The sequence below is a fragment of the Cololabis saira genome, chromosome 12 (assembly GCF_033807715.1).
Source record: "Cololabis saira isolate AMF1-May2022 chromosome 12, fColSai1.1, whole genome shotgun sequence".
Classification (NCBI taxonomy): Eukaryota; Metazoa; Chordata; class Actinopteri; order Beloniformes; family Belonidae; genus Cololabis; species Cololabis saira.
In genome coordinates, this window is record NC_084598.1 from 9,055,376 (window position 1) to 9,069,693 (window position 14,318).

Consider the following 14,318-nt stretch of genomic DNA (forward strand, 5'->3'; position numbering starts at 1 on the left):
TCGTGGCCACAGGGCAAAGCATAGGGTCCTCTGCCCTGTCCGCACACCAGGCAGAGAATCTCCTCCACTTGCACTCATACTGGAGGCGGGTGGAGGGCGCACGAGCGTTCAAGATGGTAGCCCTGACGGGCTCAGTACAGCTTGACACTAACGGGTCGGGCCCTGCAGTGGCCAGACCCAGAGTTGAAGGCGACGGGGGTCGGGATGCCAAATCCGACCCCCCAGCTGGGACAGAAGGTCCCTCCGGTAGGGTAGGCGCCATGGCGTGCCGCAGCAGAGCCTCCGGAGTAGTGGGAACCACGGTCTCCCCGGCCAGAAGGGGGCCACCAAGAGGAGCCTGTGACCTCTCTGGAGGACCCTCTGCAACGTCGGCAGGATTAAAGGTAGTGGGGGGAACGCGTACAGGAGCCCGTCGGGCCACTCGTGCCCTAGGGCATCCTGACCCAGAGGACTGGTCTCCTCTGTCCAGGAGAACCAGAGGGGGCAGTGAGCCGAGACGCCCAAGGCGAAGAGGTCCACCACCGCTCTGCCGAAGAGGACCCAAATCATCCCCACTACCTCCGGATGAAGCCGCCACTCTCCTGGGGGAGGCTTGTGTCGGGACAGGAAGTCTGCCACCTGATTCCTGACCCCTGGCAGGTATATCGCCCGCAGGCTGAGGAGGCGAGGAGCGGCCCACGTCAGAAGGCCCCGGGACACCTGCAGCAGCTGTGCAGACCCGGTGCCCCCCTGGTGGTTGATCTGGGAGACAGTGGACACATTGTCCGACCAGACCAGTACGTGCCTCCCCCATAGGTGAGGTAAAAAGTGCTCGAGTGCTCGGTGTACAGCACGGAGCTCCAGCACATTGATGTGGCGTGTGCGGTCCCACGCAGACCACTGCCCTTGGGCAGGCCTGCTGCGCCAAACAGCACCCCACCCCGAGAGGGAGGCATCTGCGGTGACAGTCTCCCGGAAGGAGGGGATAGTGCCCAAGGGCCCCCCAGCAGGAATGCCCCGTCTTTCCAGGGTGCCAGGGCATGGACACACACCCGCGACACCCTGACCAGCCTGTGCCTGTGCCTTTCGGCATCCAGGCGAAGGCTGTTCAGCCACATCTGCAGGGGGCGTAGCGTCAGCAGGCCCAAAGGCACAACAGCCGAGGCGGCTGTCAATATGCCCAAAAGCTGCAGGAACTGGAGGTAAGGCAGCCGTCTGCCCCTCCTGAATCGGGGGAGGAGCCGCAGGATGTCGCTCACACGCCGCGGTGAGAGACAGGCCCTCATGGTCACCGAGTCGAGTACCAATCCTAAGTAGGCGACTCGCTGGGAGGGAGCCAGACAGCTCTTCCCTCTGTTCACTGTGAGCCCTAGTTTGGCCACATGCGACAAAAGGAGGGCCGTGTCTGCCACCACTTATTCTGGGGACGGCGCGCATATCAGCCAGTCGTCCAGGTACGGCAGAACCTTCATACCCTGTGCCTGCAGGGGAGCGAGGGCTGCCGCCACGCACCTGGTGAAAACTCTTGGGGACAGGGAGAGCCCGAACGGGAGCACCCTGAACTGGTAATGGCGGTCCTGATAGGCGAACCTCAGGAACCGCTGGTGCTGTGCCGCAATCGGCACGTGAAAGTAAGCGTCCTGTAGATCTACCGTCGTAAACCACTCCCCCTGACCGACCGCACGCAGAACATCTGCTGTGGTCAGCATCCGGAAGGGCAGGGCCTTCATGTACCCGTTGAGGCCTCTCAGGTCCAAGATGGGACGAAGGCCGCCGTCTTTCTTGCTGACGAGAAAGTAGGTTGAGTAGAACCCCCGGGGCTGCAGCAGGGGGTCTACCGGCACAATGGCGCCCTTGGCCAGCAGGACGGACAACTCCTGAGTCAGAGCCAGAATGTTCGCCGGGTCTCTGATGACGGTCATCATGACCCGGCCGGAGGTAGGGGGCCGGTGTCGGAACTGCAGTACGTACCCGTGGGTTAAGGTGGAAATTACCAAGGGGTCCGACGAGCAGGCAGCCCAGTGACTGAGCTGCTGCCGGGAAAAGCAGCCGACGACCGGCCCCGTGGCCCTAGCGCCGTCTCCCCCGGCCTCTGGACGTGCCGGGGGGGCGATGGTCGAGGCCAACACCCCAACGCTGCTGGGGCGGTCCACGCACAGGGGGGCGAAACCCCCTGGCAGGCTGTCCAACGGGCCGTTGGGAGCTGCGCTGGCTCCTGCGGGCAGGAGGCTGGGGGCGACGTCCAGGGGCGGACGAAGGGCCCCTCGGTGTACTGGAAGCGGGCGCCCTCCTGTGAAGGTGCACCAGTCGCTGCCTGGTCTCATCGGCCAGGGCGGTGCGGTCCAGAGCTTCCAGGGCAGTTGCCCCAAACAGCTCCCCCGGTTCTGCCGGTGCCTGACGAAGAACACTACGAGCAGTTTCCGTCAGGGGTGACTGCGCCAGCCAGACATGACGGCACGTGTGCACCAGGGTGGACATCAGCCGCCCCAGTTCCCTCGTCTGGGAGGCAAAAGCCTGTAGGGACACATCACACAAGTCCCGTGTGGAATCATCCACCTGTGCATCCTGCAGGGAGATGGAGAGAGCCAGTAGCAGATGAGAAAGGGTGTTCCCCAGCCGGCCGATGCGCGCCGCTGTTTCATAAGCCTTACAAATATGCCCATCAGTAACCCTACACTGGGTAGAGGGGCACTTGGGATCTGGCTTCAGAGCCTCATCAGGAGCCACTATCAGTGCTGCAATGGAGGGCTCGATGGGGGGCATGTGGTGGAGACCAGCCACTGCAGCGTCCTCCATCGCCGTCAGAGCACGGTCATCAGCTGTTAGCTTGGAGAGGGCTGTGACATCTCTCCAGCATGAGTGCAGCTCCCTCAAAAAATTCGACGAAGGCGGAATGGTGAATTCCACCGGAGAAGGATTGCGCCTGTGGAAGGCGCTAGAGGCCACCTCCGCACGCGGTGCATCCAGCTGCAAGTGTGCCAGGGCAGTGCGGATAATGCTCTGCACGGAGGAACAAACCGTCCCCTCCCGAGAGCTCTGGGCAGATGAGTGCGAGGAGAACCCCGAGCGCTGTGAGGCCGGATCCTCTGAAGACACGTTGAAGTGGCTCGCCGAGGCTGCAATGGAGATGGCGTCCTCTGGCAGCGGCGGTGGCGACCCCAGAGCAAACTCTGGCATGGCAGGTTCCACCTGGCCAGTACCAGGTTGCAGATTGAGGAGGAGCGCCTTCATCTGCTCCATGTCGGCAGCCAAGCGATCTACCTTCGAGGAGAGCTGGCTCGTCATCCGCCGTCGTTTGGGGGCCCCCACCACTCTCTTTGCCGATCGCTTCAGAGAAGACTGCGGCTGGGATGAGGGGAGGCTGGCCGACGGCCCCGGCTGCTCAGGGCCCAGGCATGACACGCAGAGGTCCTGGTCAACCGCAGGATCCAGGGCGGCCATGCACCCTGAGCATGAACGCTCCATCACAGCGACCGGTGGGAGAGGGAGCGGACACGCTGCCGTTGCCGTCGCCACGGATGTGCTGGCAGGAGAGAGGAGCGGACACGCTGCGTCACCACGTAGGTGTCAGTGGGAGAGGGGAGCGGAAACGCTGCCGTCACCACAGCGAGCACGCTGCCGTCACCACCAATATGCAGGCGGGAGAGGGGAGGGCCACGCTACCGTCAGCACAGATGTGTCAGTGGGAGAGGGGAGCGGAAACGCTGCCGTCACCACAGCGAGCACGCTGCCGTCACCACCGATATGCAGGTGGGAGAGGGGAGGGCCACGCTGCCGTCAATACGGGTGTGTCAGTGGGAGAGGGGAGCGGAAACGCTGCCGTCACCACAGCGAGCACGCTGCCGTCACCACCGATATGCAGGTGGGAGAGGGGAGGGCCACGCTGCCGTCACCACGGCTATGAGAAAAGGCAAAAAAGGCGTCTTTACTCAAAAGGAAGAGAACAATCCTCTCCTTTTTTTTTTTTTTTTTTTTAAGAAAAAATAATTGCAAGGAAAAAAATAATGTTGTCACATTAATAAAGTGGGAGAGGGAGCAAAACGCTGCCGTCACCACAAATGTGCCGGTGGGAGAGGGCGTGGCCTTCACCACGGCTGTAAGAAGGACAAAAAAAGGTGTTGTTTTTTTTTTTTTTTTTTTCAAAGAAAAAAATAATCCCTTTCTGTCTTCTTTTTTTTTTTTTTTTCAGCAGAAAAAATAACTGCACAGAATATTCAGGTGTCGGGCGCAGCCAACAGCTTACCTTCTGTCAGCTGGGCCAGGGGGGCGGGGCGGGGAGACGCCGCCGCCGCAACGAACACCAATAAATACCGCGCGGCCACAGCCTCTTGGAGGACGACAGAGATCGTTACTCCTACCTTACGGCACGAAGCTGCACGGGGGCCTTCACCACGGCTGTAAGAAGGACAAAAAAAGGTGTTGTTTTTTTTTTTTTTTTTTCAAAGAAAAAAATAATCCCTTTCTGTCTTCTTTTTTTTTTTTTTTTTCAGCAGAAAAAATAACTGCACAGAATATTCAGGTGTCGGGCGCAGCCAACAGCTTACCTTCTGTCAGCTGGGCCAGGGGGGCGGGGCGGGGAGATGCCGCCGCCGCAACGAACACCAATAAATACCGCGCGGCCACAGCCTCTTGGAGGACGACAGAGATCGTTACTCCTACCTTACGGCACGAAGCTGCACGGGGGCCGGCGGTTTAGGGAGGAAAGGAAGAAGCTTTCAACCAGCCTTCTATTTCCGTCCTGTACTTCAGCGCGACGCGAGAAGAATAAGGAGTCGATCCCATGCTGACGCCGGAAGATATACCCTTCCGGGGGTCATGCAGGGGTCACGGGTGACGTGACATTGTTGGTATTGTACTCGACATGCGCATGCGCGAGGGGAGATATCCAGTGCTTACAGCACCGCCTGGCGGTCAGTAGGGACGAAATAGAACGGCCGTTACAGTGCGTTTGGCACTTGTTGCCACTGTACTTTTCAGCCGTGAACTTTGACCTGTAGAACACTTGATCTTACCTCATAGGAGCTGGACAGAAACGTATTATCTGAAAACATCTCAAAACCCTTATTTTACTATCTAGCATTTAGTACTGGTTTAATGGGATATTTTCACCTTTAGTGTGTAAACAAGGTACATTTATTTACGGTACCTGATTTCATCTCTCTACTTTTGTTGATGTTTTGTTTTTCGGTGTATTTCTATTTATTTGTCTGTATATAGTTTCATGATTGTTGATACAGTTTGTACAGCATTTTCATCAACTACATTTTATGTCAACAAGCTGAAATAAACTTGACTGCTGGTGAAAAAACAAAACAAAACAGATATTTATCAGAATAAGTACAGTATAATGTTAAAACTGCAAAGATCCGAATGACGATGGAAAAAAGAGGAAGGAGTTTTTGTACGAGTTTCCTGCTTATGTCTCTTACTGTGTCTCTTCGGGCACAGAAATACACAGCAGAGTCTTCAGGCTGCATGTTCTGTCCATTCAGAGTCACTGTTTTACTGGAAGTGTCCAAGTCAATACTGAACTTAGTTTTCAGTGAGTCTTTGTAGTAAGAAGCTCCAGTATGTTTCATGCCGATCCATTCCAGTCCTTTCCCTGCTGGTTGTCGGATCCAAGCGGTGTGGTAGCCGCCGAGAGAATAAGAGACCTGACAGCTGATGGTCAGACGATGACCTGGCTGCACAGTCACAGAGGCCGGCTGATTCAGCTGTGCACACTTCACACCTGGGGAAGATAAATATCAATATGTTGAATATAGACGGAGCGTAAAGCAGCTATCAGTCATATCATCAGATGTCAGCTTCTCTGTCTCAGTGAGACTCACAGCATCCAGCGGCCAGCAGCAGCAGAGCTACAGAGAACATGTTGTTGTAGTGACGGTGATCTGACGGGAACTTCTCTGGTTTTACTGCAAATGACAGCAGGAATCAAGACTTTATATGAGACGTAGAGGAAGTTCAGTTTGCATGAGGAAGAACATGAACACATTAAACCTCCCAGCACAATTCCAGCAGCTTTGATGCAAATGTTTACAGAGACACATCAATGAAATAAGTTAATCCTGAAATGTTTCATCTTTTCATGTACTTTATTCATAATTTTGCATACAATTTAATAAGGTAATGATATAGGTTTTATTTGGATAAAACCTTCTTACTTCTGTGACTGTTAGATGAGATCCTGGTGTTTTCTGAGAGAAGTTGCAGCATTTGATGACTGAAGATTAAAACATGATGATCCTGTCAGAGCCCTGGAGCTTTTTTTTACCCTTTCCCTGCACGTGTGTGTTGTGTGTATTGCTGCTGCACGAAGCGAATTTCCCCACTGAGGGATGAATAAAGGAACATCTAATCTAATTCAAGTTAGAGACCCATCACAAGATTGTCAAATGAATGACAGAAGAAAAATATAATTGTGTGACAACAAAGACTTGATTCGTAATGTCTGTTCAAGACGGAATTCATAAAAAAGGTTTTAAAACAGAACTTGTAAAAGACAAAATAAAATCAGTTACGGTCATGATGTAAAATAATCACTTATCTTCTCAAATGAGGGTCTGAACCAAAGACAAGGTTTGTTTTTTCATCTTACAATTTAGAAGCAGTTAAGAAGAAAAACCTTTATCAAAGCAACTTACATATATGACTTTTGAACATTTTAGTGAACTTTGAACTAAAAAGACCAAGCTGCAGTCAGATTCATATGAACCGTTTCTGTGAAAGTATGTCAGTTAAACAAGACTGCACCGTTTAATATCATTAGACGTGATAAAGATTTTTACTGCTCTCTTTAACAGCATGTGATCATTAAAGTGGTGTGAGAGCTCTTCTGGTGGATTCATGATACTAGTGTTCAGACTCTGAGGTTTTTGTTAAAGTCTGCTGTTGGTGACGCTGTAACAGTCTGGTACAGAATTACAGGGAAGAGTCTTCAGGCTGCGTCTTTTGTTAATTAAGAGTCACTGTGTCTCTGGAAGTGCCGAAGTCGATACTGAACTAAGAAAAAGATTTAAGCAAATATATTGGAGCAAAGAAGATCCGATACACCCATTCCCCGTCCATTTCAGTCCGTTCACAGCAGGATGTCTGATCCAAGACGTCCAGTAGCCCAGAGAATAAGAGACCTGAGCTGATTTCAGACTATCGACTGCACAGTCACAAAGATCTGTTATGTCACTTTTTACACCACGTGGAGGAAAGTGTGCTGAATATTAAACAGTGATCTGTCGGTGTTGTGCGATGATAATGTCAGTATTTCTGTCTCAGTGAGACTCACCGGATCCTGCAGCAGCAGCAGATCTAGAAAGATCATATTGTTGTTCTGAAGTTGATCTGATGGGATCTTCTCTTGTTTTACTGCAAATCTCCAGCAAAACAGTTTTGATGTTGTAAAATAGAAATATCAATTACACAGAAATCTTTTGGATTTTGGCCGTTTTATTTTTGTCTTTGAGTGTTTTGATGATGTTAAACTGGAGTTGGTACATGTGACTGTAGCAATAATCTTATCTTATCTTGGTTTTAATATTAAAATCCAAAACATAGATTTACTATTTTACTATAGATACTATAGATCTACTGTTTCAGATCAACTTCACATCTCTCTAATCTGTAATATACCCAGCGTGATGCATGTGTTTATTATTTCATACTAAATGATTGGTTTATTCATTCTTACAGTTGGTTTTCTGGTAATACTTATTTTCTTGAGATCAATAACTATTACAGACAAAGACACACATACACGTTGCAGTAATTTCCGTCAAACTTTGAACATGTACATGTCAGTGTGTGGGAGTCTGTTAATGACTTTGAATCAGAATGTGCTGAAGCAGAGACACATCTTAAACATGTGGGACGGCTGCACTCGAGGACCAGGGTTCCCCGGCCCTGTTGTATGGACATGGAGATGTCAGATAGAGACAGGCAGCCTGCTGGACGTGGTGTCCTGCTTTTCCTTTGCTGGTTTCCTGACCCTTAGACTGGCAGCAGCTGTGACTCCATCCTGGCAACGCCATCATAGATCTGGGACGGCTGCCACAGGGTCCCAAACCAATCTGGACATACTGTCTTCCAAATCACTCCAGAGGCGTCCAACAGTAAAACCTGATGTTCTGTCATCTCTTTAACATGTGAATTCTTGTGACTCCACAAAGTACCAAAACGCAGACAAAAACATACAGCTCAAACTCAAAAGTGCACTTTGATTAACAGTGACTTTGTGTGATACACATAGAAATGAGAAAAGTTGCAAACATCTCTTGGCTTTCAAGTAAAGTTTACATATATCACCGCCATAGTACAATAATTTCAGCTTGATCTGCAGCTTCAGTTGACATTTGTCCTGTTTCACACAGAGGTGTCGCTGCTACAGTTGTGGAGCTCTGTCTCCCTCTTGTGGACTACTTGGGTATTACACGTGAGTTTCAATGGGACACTGCACTGAAGTCCAGAGATAAAACATCTTTTCATGGAGGCATGTCATCATTCAATTGATCATGAACACTGATGTGTATTACAGAAAACTGTGTTCTCTTTATTTTTCTCAATGCAAAAGGGAAAAAATAGGAGAGCGAGAGAGAGAGAAAAAGAGAGGGAGCGCTTGTCAATTATATTTTTGTTTTATTAATGATTTATGAAATACTCAGTTTCATGATTTTTACATTCATGTAAAGCATGGAAATATGTGTATACAGTATAAACAGTTCCATGCCATAAAAGAGAGAGAAAGTAAAGGACTGACCTGAACCTAATTAATAATCATCAGTTTATCATTAACAAGTCTGTTCATGACACAGACATTTGTATCAGGGTGTGTTGAAGCAGGGAGACATTTAAAACATGCAGGATACAGGATTTCCTGTCTTGACAGCAAAGAAAGTGTTGATCGTGTACGCTCATCAGAGCTCTGCTTCATTCAGTGCTGCAGCTAAAAATGAGGAATTGTAGTGCTATTTTTGCGCTGCAGGGCGTTCTGTTCATTAATGTGCATCTCTTTGAATGAATAAATAAATAAATAACTTAAAAAAAGATGGGTGATTCCTCATCTTGTAAAAAATATTATTTAGTCCGGTATGCCTAATCTTAGATCATTATAACTATCTCCTCTCTTCCGGTTCTGTGCTCCATTTGTCTTGTACCCACCTGTTTCTATGTTTGATAAAATTGTCAGGCAGTGTCATTTATGTCCCAGTTTTCTTGCCATAATGAGACAGCAGATGAGAGAGCTTGAATACAAAGAGCGTATAAAAACAGGATGCTGAGTTTCATCCAGCATGAGCAGCATTTGTTTTTAGTGTAATCAGCTGTTTGAAAAGTTTATTGTTTACTGTCAGGCCGCTGCTTCAGAATGGGTAATGATTTGTCTTGTAGTTCTTGTTGAATGTTTGTAATTTGTGCTCATGTGCAGAGACTTGTTTCTGTTTTACTGAATCTTTGACTGTTTCTGATCTTATGGCCACTTAATCAATCTCATTTCCTGTCTTGACAGCAAAGAAAGTGTTGATCGTGTACGCTCATCAGAGCTCTGCTTCATTCAGTGCTGCAGCTAAAGATGCGGCTGTGGAGGTCTTGACTGCTCAGGGCTGCACAGTAGAGGTATCCGACCTGTATGCCATGAATTTTAAAGCCACTGCTACTGCAGAGGACATCAAAGGTAGATGACAAACCAACAGATGGACTAAAAGGTTGTCTTAATCTTACTATCAGGCCCTAATGAACCCATCCACTATTTCAGGAGATGTGAAGAATGCTGAAAACTTCAGTTATCTGGAGGAGACCAGACTGGCATGTGAGGAAGGGAAGCTGTCAGATGACATCACTAAGGAGCAATCTAAACTGACGGAGGCAGACCTTGTTATCTTCCAGGTAATCTGGGTGTCAGTCATGTCTACCCAATGAAGTAAACCCTGTGTCGTACTAACTAGAACTTCTCTGTCCAGTTCCCCATGTACTGGTTCAGTGTTCCTGCAATCACGAAGGGCTGGATTGATCGTGTGCTCACAAGCGGCTTCGCCTTTTCAAAAGAGAAGCGCTACAGCCAGGGAGTCTTCAAGGTAAGGGTTGAACTGGGGTTTAAATTAGCTTTGGTATCCCTGTGCTGAACTCTACTCCTTGCAGGACAAGAAGGCCATGTTGTCCTTCACCACTGGGTCTCTTGAATCCATGTTCAGCTCAACTGGGATTAATGGAGACATGAACGTCACACTCTGGCCACTGCAGGTACAAATGTGAAATGTTCTGGACTTCCTGCAGATCATCACAAGACTAAACTGCATGTTCATTTCTGTGCAGAATGGGATCCTGCACTACTGTGGCTTCCAGGTTGTGGCCCCTCAGGTCTTCTGGGCTCCTTCTTGTGCTACTCCTGAAGCCCGCGGCTGCATGCTGGAGGGCTGGCGCACACGTCTGCAAGGTCTCCTGGAGGAGAAGCCTCTGTCCTTCATTCCCTTGGACTGCTTTGATGACAAGGCTTTCCAGCTGAAGCCTGAAGTACACAAGGAGCATGACAGCAAGGAGTTTGGGCTGACGGTGGGCATCCACCTGGGCAAACCACTCCCACCCCACAGCCAGATGAAAGCAGGGTGCTGAAGTTGTGATTTAATAAAAGATGATTTTTCTAACTTCAGTAATGGTTTTGAAGCTGTTTGTGGTAAAGCTTGGTGCCCATTGAACCCTAGTTGCCATCTCTCTGGAGTAACTATAGTGTCTAATGGCTGCAAAAGTTTTAACATGAGTAGCCGACTGTGAAATGTCTGAAGTTATATAATGGTGTGATCCAGAAACGAATGCATAATTCAAACTTTAAACTAGACATTGGCAGACAGCTGATACTCAGAATTATTCTCACATGCATAAAGAACTGGCTACTTGGTAAATTGCCTGTATTTTTCAACATTGAGGTACTTCTACTCCCTAGTTGGCAGGAGGAAAATTGCAGTAATTTCAGTTACAAGCATTTACTGAAGTACCTACATGGGTGTGTTAAGAAAATATCAGCACAGATCTTTAAATGAGCTTTAAACGTTGAACGCAACATTGAGACATTTAAGTGGTTTGAGCCCAAGTTTCTAAACGTTTTTCTTACAATCTCTGATCACCGACGTGCACGGTGTATTGAACTCTGTCACAGCGCTGTCGCTGCTATTGTGGAGCTCTGTCTCCCTCTTGTGGAGCATTTGGGTATTACACGTGAGTTTAGATGGGACACTGCACTGACGTCCGGAGATAAAACATCTTTTCATGGAGGCATGTCATCCAATTGATCATGAACAGTGATCTGTATTACAGAAAACTTTTTTTTTTCCATGCAAAAGTCAGAAGAGAAGAGTTTCAATTATGTTTTTAACCCTCCTGTTATGTTCCGGGTCAAATTGACCCGTTTTAAAGTTTGAAGATCTGGGAAAAATAGTTAAGTATTTTTTCAGTATGAAACTTCTTCTGCTTGCCTTAATTAGTGTAATCAACATAATATGAAAATGGTTCATCTCACATATTTACAACCCCCCCCTGCATGTTTATATAACATAGATACTGTTCGGGTCAGTTTGACCCGGCAGTCAATCTGGAGGTAAAAGGGTGTTAGAAATGTCAGACTATTTCTTTCTTTGCAACTGTGAGACATGTTTCACCCCAATCTCTCTCTCTCTCTCTCTCTCTCTCACACCAACACACACACACACACACACCCACACACACACAGGTGCAGGTGTTACAACCATTCATGTTCTCGCGGGAAAAATCCACACACACACACACACACACACGCACACACACACTGGACCCACACTCACTGGACACTCAACAGGGGAGGGGCAAAACATATAAAAGATTCTCTGCATGGGGATCCTACCAACATTACACTGTGTCAGGCAGACATTTACAAAATGAGCAGCAGAAGCAAAAGGTTGACAGTCCAGGATACTCTGGAAGTCATCATTGATCATGACAGTGAAATAGAGGAGGATGTGTCTGAAGATGAAGACTGTCTCGAGCTGAATTCTGATTCTAATGGTTCTGATTTTGAACCAGATGAGGGAATTGCTGTTCCTATTCCTCCAAGCATGACATTCATGTAAAAAAATGGTGAAATACAGTGGTCGTCATCCCCAAATGTGCGTCAGGCAAAACTGTCTGCAGAAAACATAATAAAGACAGTGCCAGGGCCCACTAGGATGGCAGTGACTCGTGTGACTGACATCAAGTCAGCTTTTGAGCTGGTCATGCCAGATTCAATAAAGAAAATAATTCTGGAAATGACCAATCTAGAAGGGAGGCGTGTGTTGGGGGAGAAGTGGAAGGAGCTGGACAAAACACATTTCGATGCGTATTTGGGGGTCCTCATCCTGGCTGGAGTCTATAAGTCGAAGGATGAATCGACAGCCAGTCTTTGGGATGCTGAGACAGGCAGGGCTATATTTCGAGCGACAATGTCTCTGGAGACTTTTCACATTTTCTCCAGAGTAATCCGATTTGATAATCGAGAGACAAGGGCTGGTAGACGGGAGAGAGACAAGCTGGCAGCTATTAGGACAGTGTGGGACAAGTGGGTAGAGCAACTTCCACTACTCTATAACCCAGGCCCTAATATCACAGTGGAAGAAAGGCTGGTGGCATTCAGAGGTCGCTGCCCATTTAGGCAATACATGCCTTCCAAATCAGCTAAATATGGCATCAAAATCTGTGCAGCATGTGATGCAAACTATTGGGTTTTATATGTTGGTCTTTCAAAAGTTATAAAGTGGTGAAACATTAAAAAAAAAGTTTAAACATGTATTTTTTATGAAAAACGAGTGAATCATATCATAATTGGACCATTACCTGTCAGAGGTAAGGAACACCATTGCACTAAATATTAATAGAATAGTTAGTAATGGAGTTAGTAATGACATATTAACAATGTTTGTTTGGATTTTTTTGGTTTCTGACATCTTTTGGGTATTTAAACATGCACTGGGTCAAATTGACCCGGGAACAGTATTGCTGTACCTGAGAAACGAACATAACAGGAGGGTTAAATGATTTATTAAACACTCATTGTGAATCATGGAAATACATGTATACAGTATAAACAGTTCAATGCAATATCAGAAGTAAAAAAAGGAGCAGAATTATTTAGGAACGCTTTGAAATAAGTCAGGCCATCTGCAGTAAGAAATCCTAAGATGTCCAGGTAGAGTTGATCTGTCCTGTGATTGTCATTTGGTCTGAAAGGGGAATGTGTCTGATCACTGTTGCGCAAAACATATATTTGACTCCAAATAAATACAGCATTTAGAACAACATAAATATTGGACAGAGCAGGTGTTACAACCACACTGGACAAAATGAGAATCATCAGTGCTGAAACTTACCTTTATGACCATGATGACGACAGAAAAGATGATGGTGGTGAAGAACAAGAGGAGGAAAGTAAAAGCCATGTACCAAATTTGCATCACTGTGTCTTGGCTCACATCTACATGCATGATGTCATCAAAGAAATTACAGTGCTCCAGCGTGTCTGTGAAAGAAGACAAATTAAATCTGTTATTTGAGAGAAAAAAAATCAAACTGACTCATTCTGGTAAAATATTAATTGAATAAAGGGTAAGAAAGAAAAATGAGGATGAAAAGTACCTGGATTAGAAAAATGGAGGGACAGGGTGGTGTTTTCATGTGTCACCCTGCAGGTGAGGAGCACCCTGGGTAGGGAGTCAACCTGGGACAGATGAAGGTGGCTTTGGATGCTGAACTTTCCATCCGGGCCTCTGTGGGGCTCACTAACGTTGTAGCTCCACAGCTCTGTGGTTTCATCACGAAACCAGGTGATATTAATGGATGCAGGGCTGAAGCCAGAGACCAGACACACAAGTTCATCAGAACCCCGAAGCAAGATGGCTGAAGGTTTGCTGTGGATCACTGAGGCTGGAGAAACAGTCAGGGAAGGATGACATTATTGACAAAAAGGCAATGGAGCAATAACTAATATGAACAGTGAACATTTACTGTGACCTCACCAAACACAGGATTTATACTGGTTTTAAGTGCTGTGTCAGATGATTCATGTCTGACAACACAAGTATAAGTTGAGTTTTTGTCCTCAGTTTGGGATACGTTTAGTCTGCTGCTCATTGAGTAAGATCTTCTCCCTGGGTCTTTCCATGGATCAATGTTCATGTAACGAGAGGATGGGAGTCTGTGAGCGTTCTCCTCCCAATCTACCATGATGTTGGAGGGGAAAAATCCAGAAACTAAGCAAGCCAGCATGAGGTTGTCAGACGTAGACAGTTCAGCAACAGTTGGTTGCACAATCCTCACAGTTGGAGGAGACAGGTCTTGAAAAATACCAGAAG

General features: G+C 47.6%; 3 protein-coding genes across 3 annotated transcripts in view; 1 reads left to right on the top strand and 2 right to left on the bottom strand.

Annotated features, from left to right (window-relative positions):
- Positions 1–1,394: 1,394 nt before the first annotated feature.
- LOC133456195 (uncharacterized) lies at positions 1,395–5,850 on the bottom strand. Its single transcript, XM_061734650.1, has 4 exons — positions 5,811–5,850; positions 5,409–5,710; positions 1,818–1,937; positions 1,395–1,586 (listed from the first exon to the last, which is right to left on the bottom strand). The coding sequence occupies exons 1-4, from the start codon at positions 5,848–5,850 to the stop codon at positions 1,395–1,397; spliced, it is 654 nt and encodes a 217-aa protein (XP_061590634.1).
- A 1,985-nt stretch (positions 5,851–7,835) lies between these two features.
- Positions 7,836–10,575, top strand: LOC133456196 (ribosyldihydronicotinamide dehydrogenase [quinone]-like). The gene is made up of 6 exons (XM_061734651.1): positions 7,836–8,084; positions 9,472–9,640; positions 9,722–9,852; positions 9,927–10,040; positions 10,105–10,206; positions 10,279–10,575. The coding sequence occupies exons 1-6, from the start codon at positions 7,836–7,838 to the stop codon at positions 10,573–10,575; spliced, it is 1,062 nt and encodes a 353-aa protein (XP_061590635.1).
- A 2,477-nt stretch (positions 10,576–13,052) lies between these two features.
- The window catches only part of LOC133456792 (immunoglobulin mu heavy chain-like), a 33,395-nt gene continuing 32,129 nt past the window's right edge, over positions 13,053–14,318 (bottom strand). The window contains exons 10-13 of the mRNA XM_061735382.1: positions 13,983–14,300; positions 13,603–13,890; positions 13,338–13,486; positions 13,053–13,190 (exon numbers count right to left, since the gene is read on the bottom strand). Coding sequence (XP_061591366.1) covers positions 13,182–13,190; positions 13,338–13,486; positions 13,603–13,890; positions 13,983–14,300 — 764 coding nt within the window. The 3' untranslated portion in view covers positions 13,053–13,181. The remainder of the gene's footprint in view (positions 13,191–13,337; positions 13,487–13,602; positions 13,891–13,982; positions 14,301–14,318) is intronic.

Bases quoted from the DNA above. Each gene is read 5' to 3' on its own strand.
- LOC133456195 (XM_061734650.1), bottom strand. From the start codon at position 5,850: ATGTTCTCTGTAGCTCTGCTGCTGCTGGCCGCTGGATGCT. The intron at 5,711-5,810 runs GTGAGTCTCACT...TATCTTCCCCAG, and splicing joins GCTGCTGGCCGCTGGATGCT to GTGTGAAGTGTGCACAGCTG. The intron at 1,938-5,408 runs GTAAGAGACATA...TACGTACTGCAG, and splicing joins TCTGTGCCCGAAGAGACACA to TTCCGACACCGGCCCCCTAC.
- LOC133456196 (XM_061734651.1), top strand. From the start codon at position 7,836: ATGTGGGACGGCTGCACTCGAGGACCAGGGTTCCCCGGCCCTGTTGTA. The intron at 9,641-9,721 runs GTAGATGACAAA...CCACTATTTCAG, and splicing joins TACTGCAGAGGACATCAAAG to GAGATGTGAAGAATGCTGAA. The intron at 9,853-9,926 runs GTAATCTGGGTG...TTCTCTGTCCAG, and splicing joins CAGACCTTGTTATCTTCCAG to TTCCCCATGTACTGGTTCAG.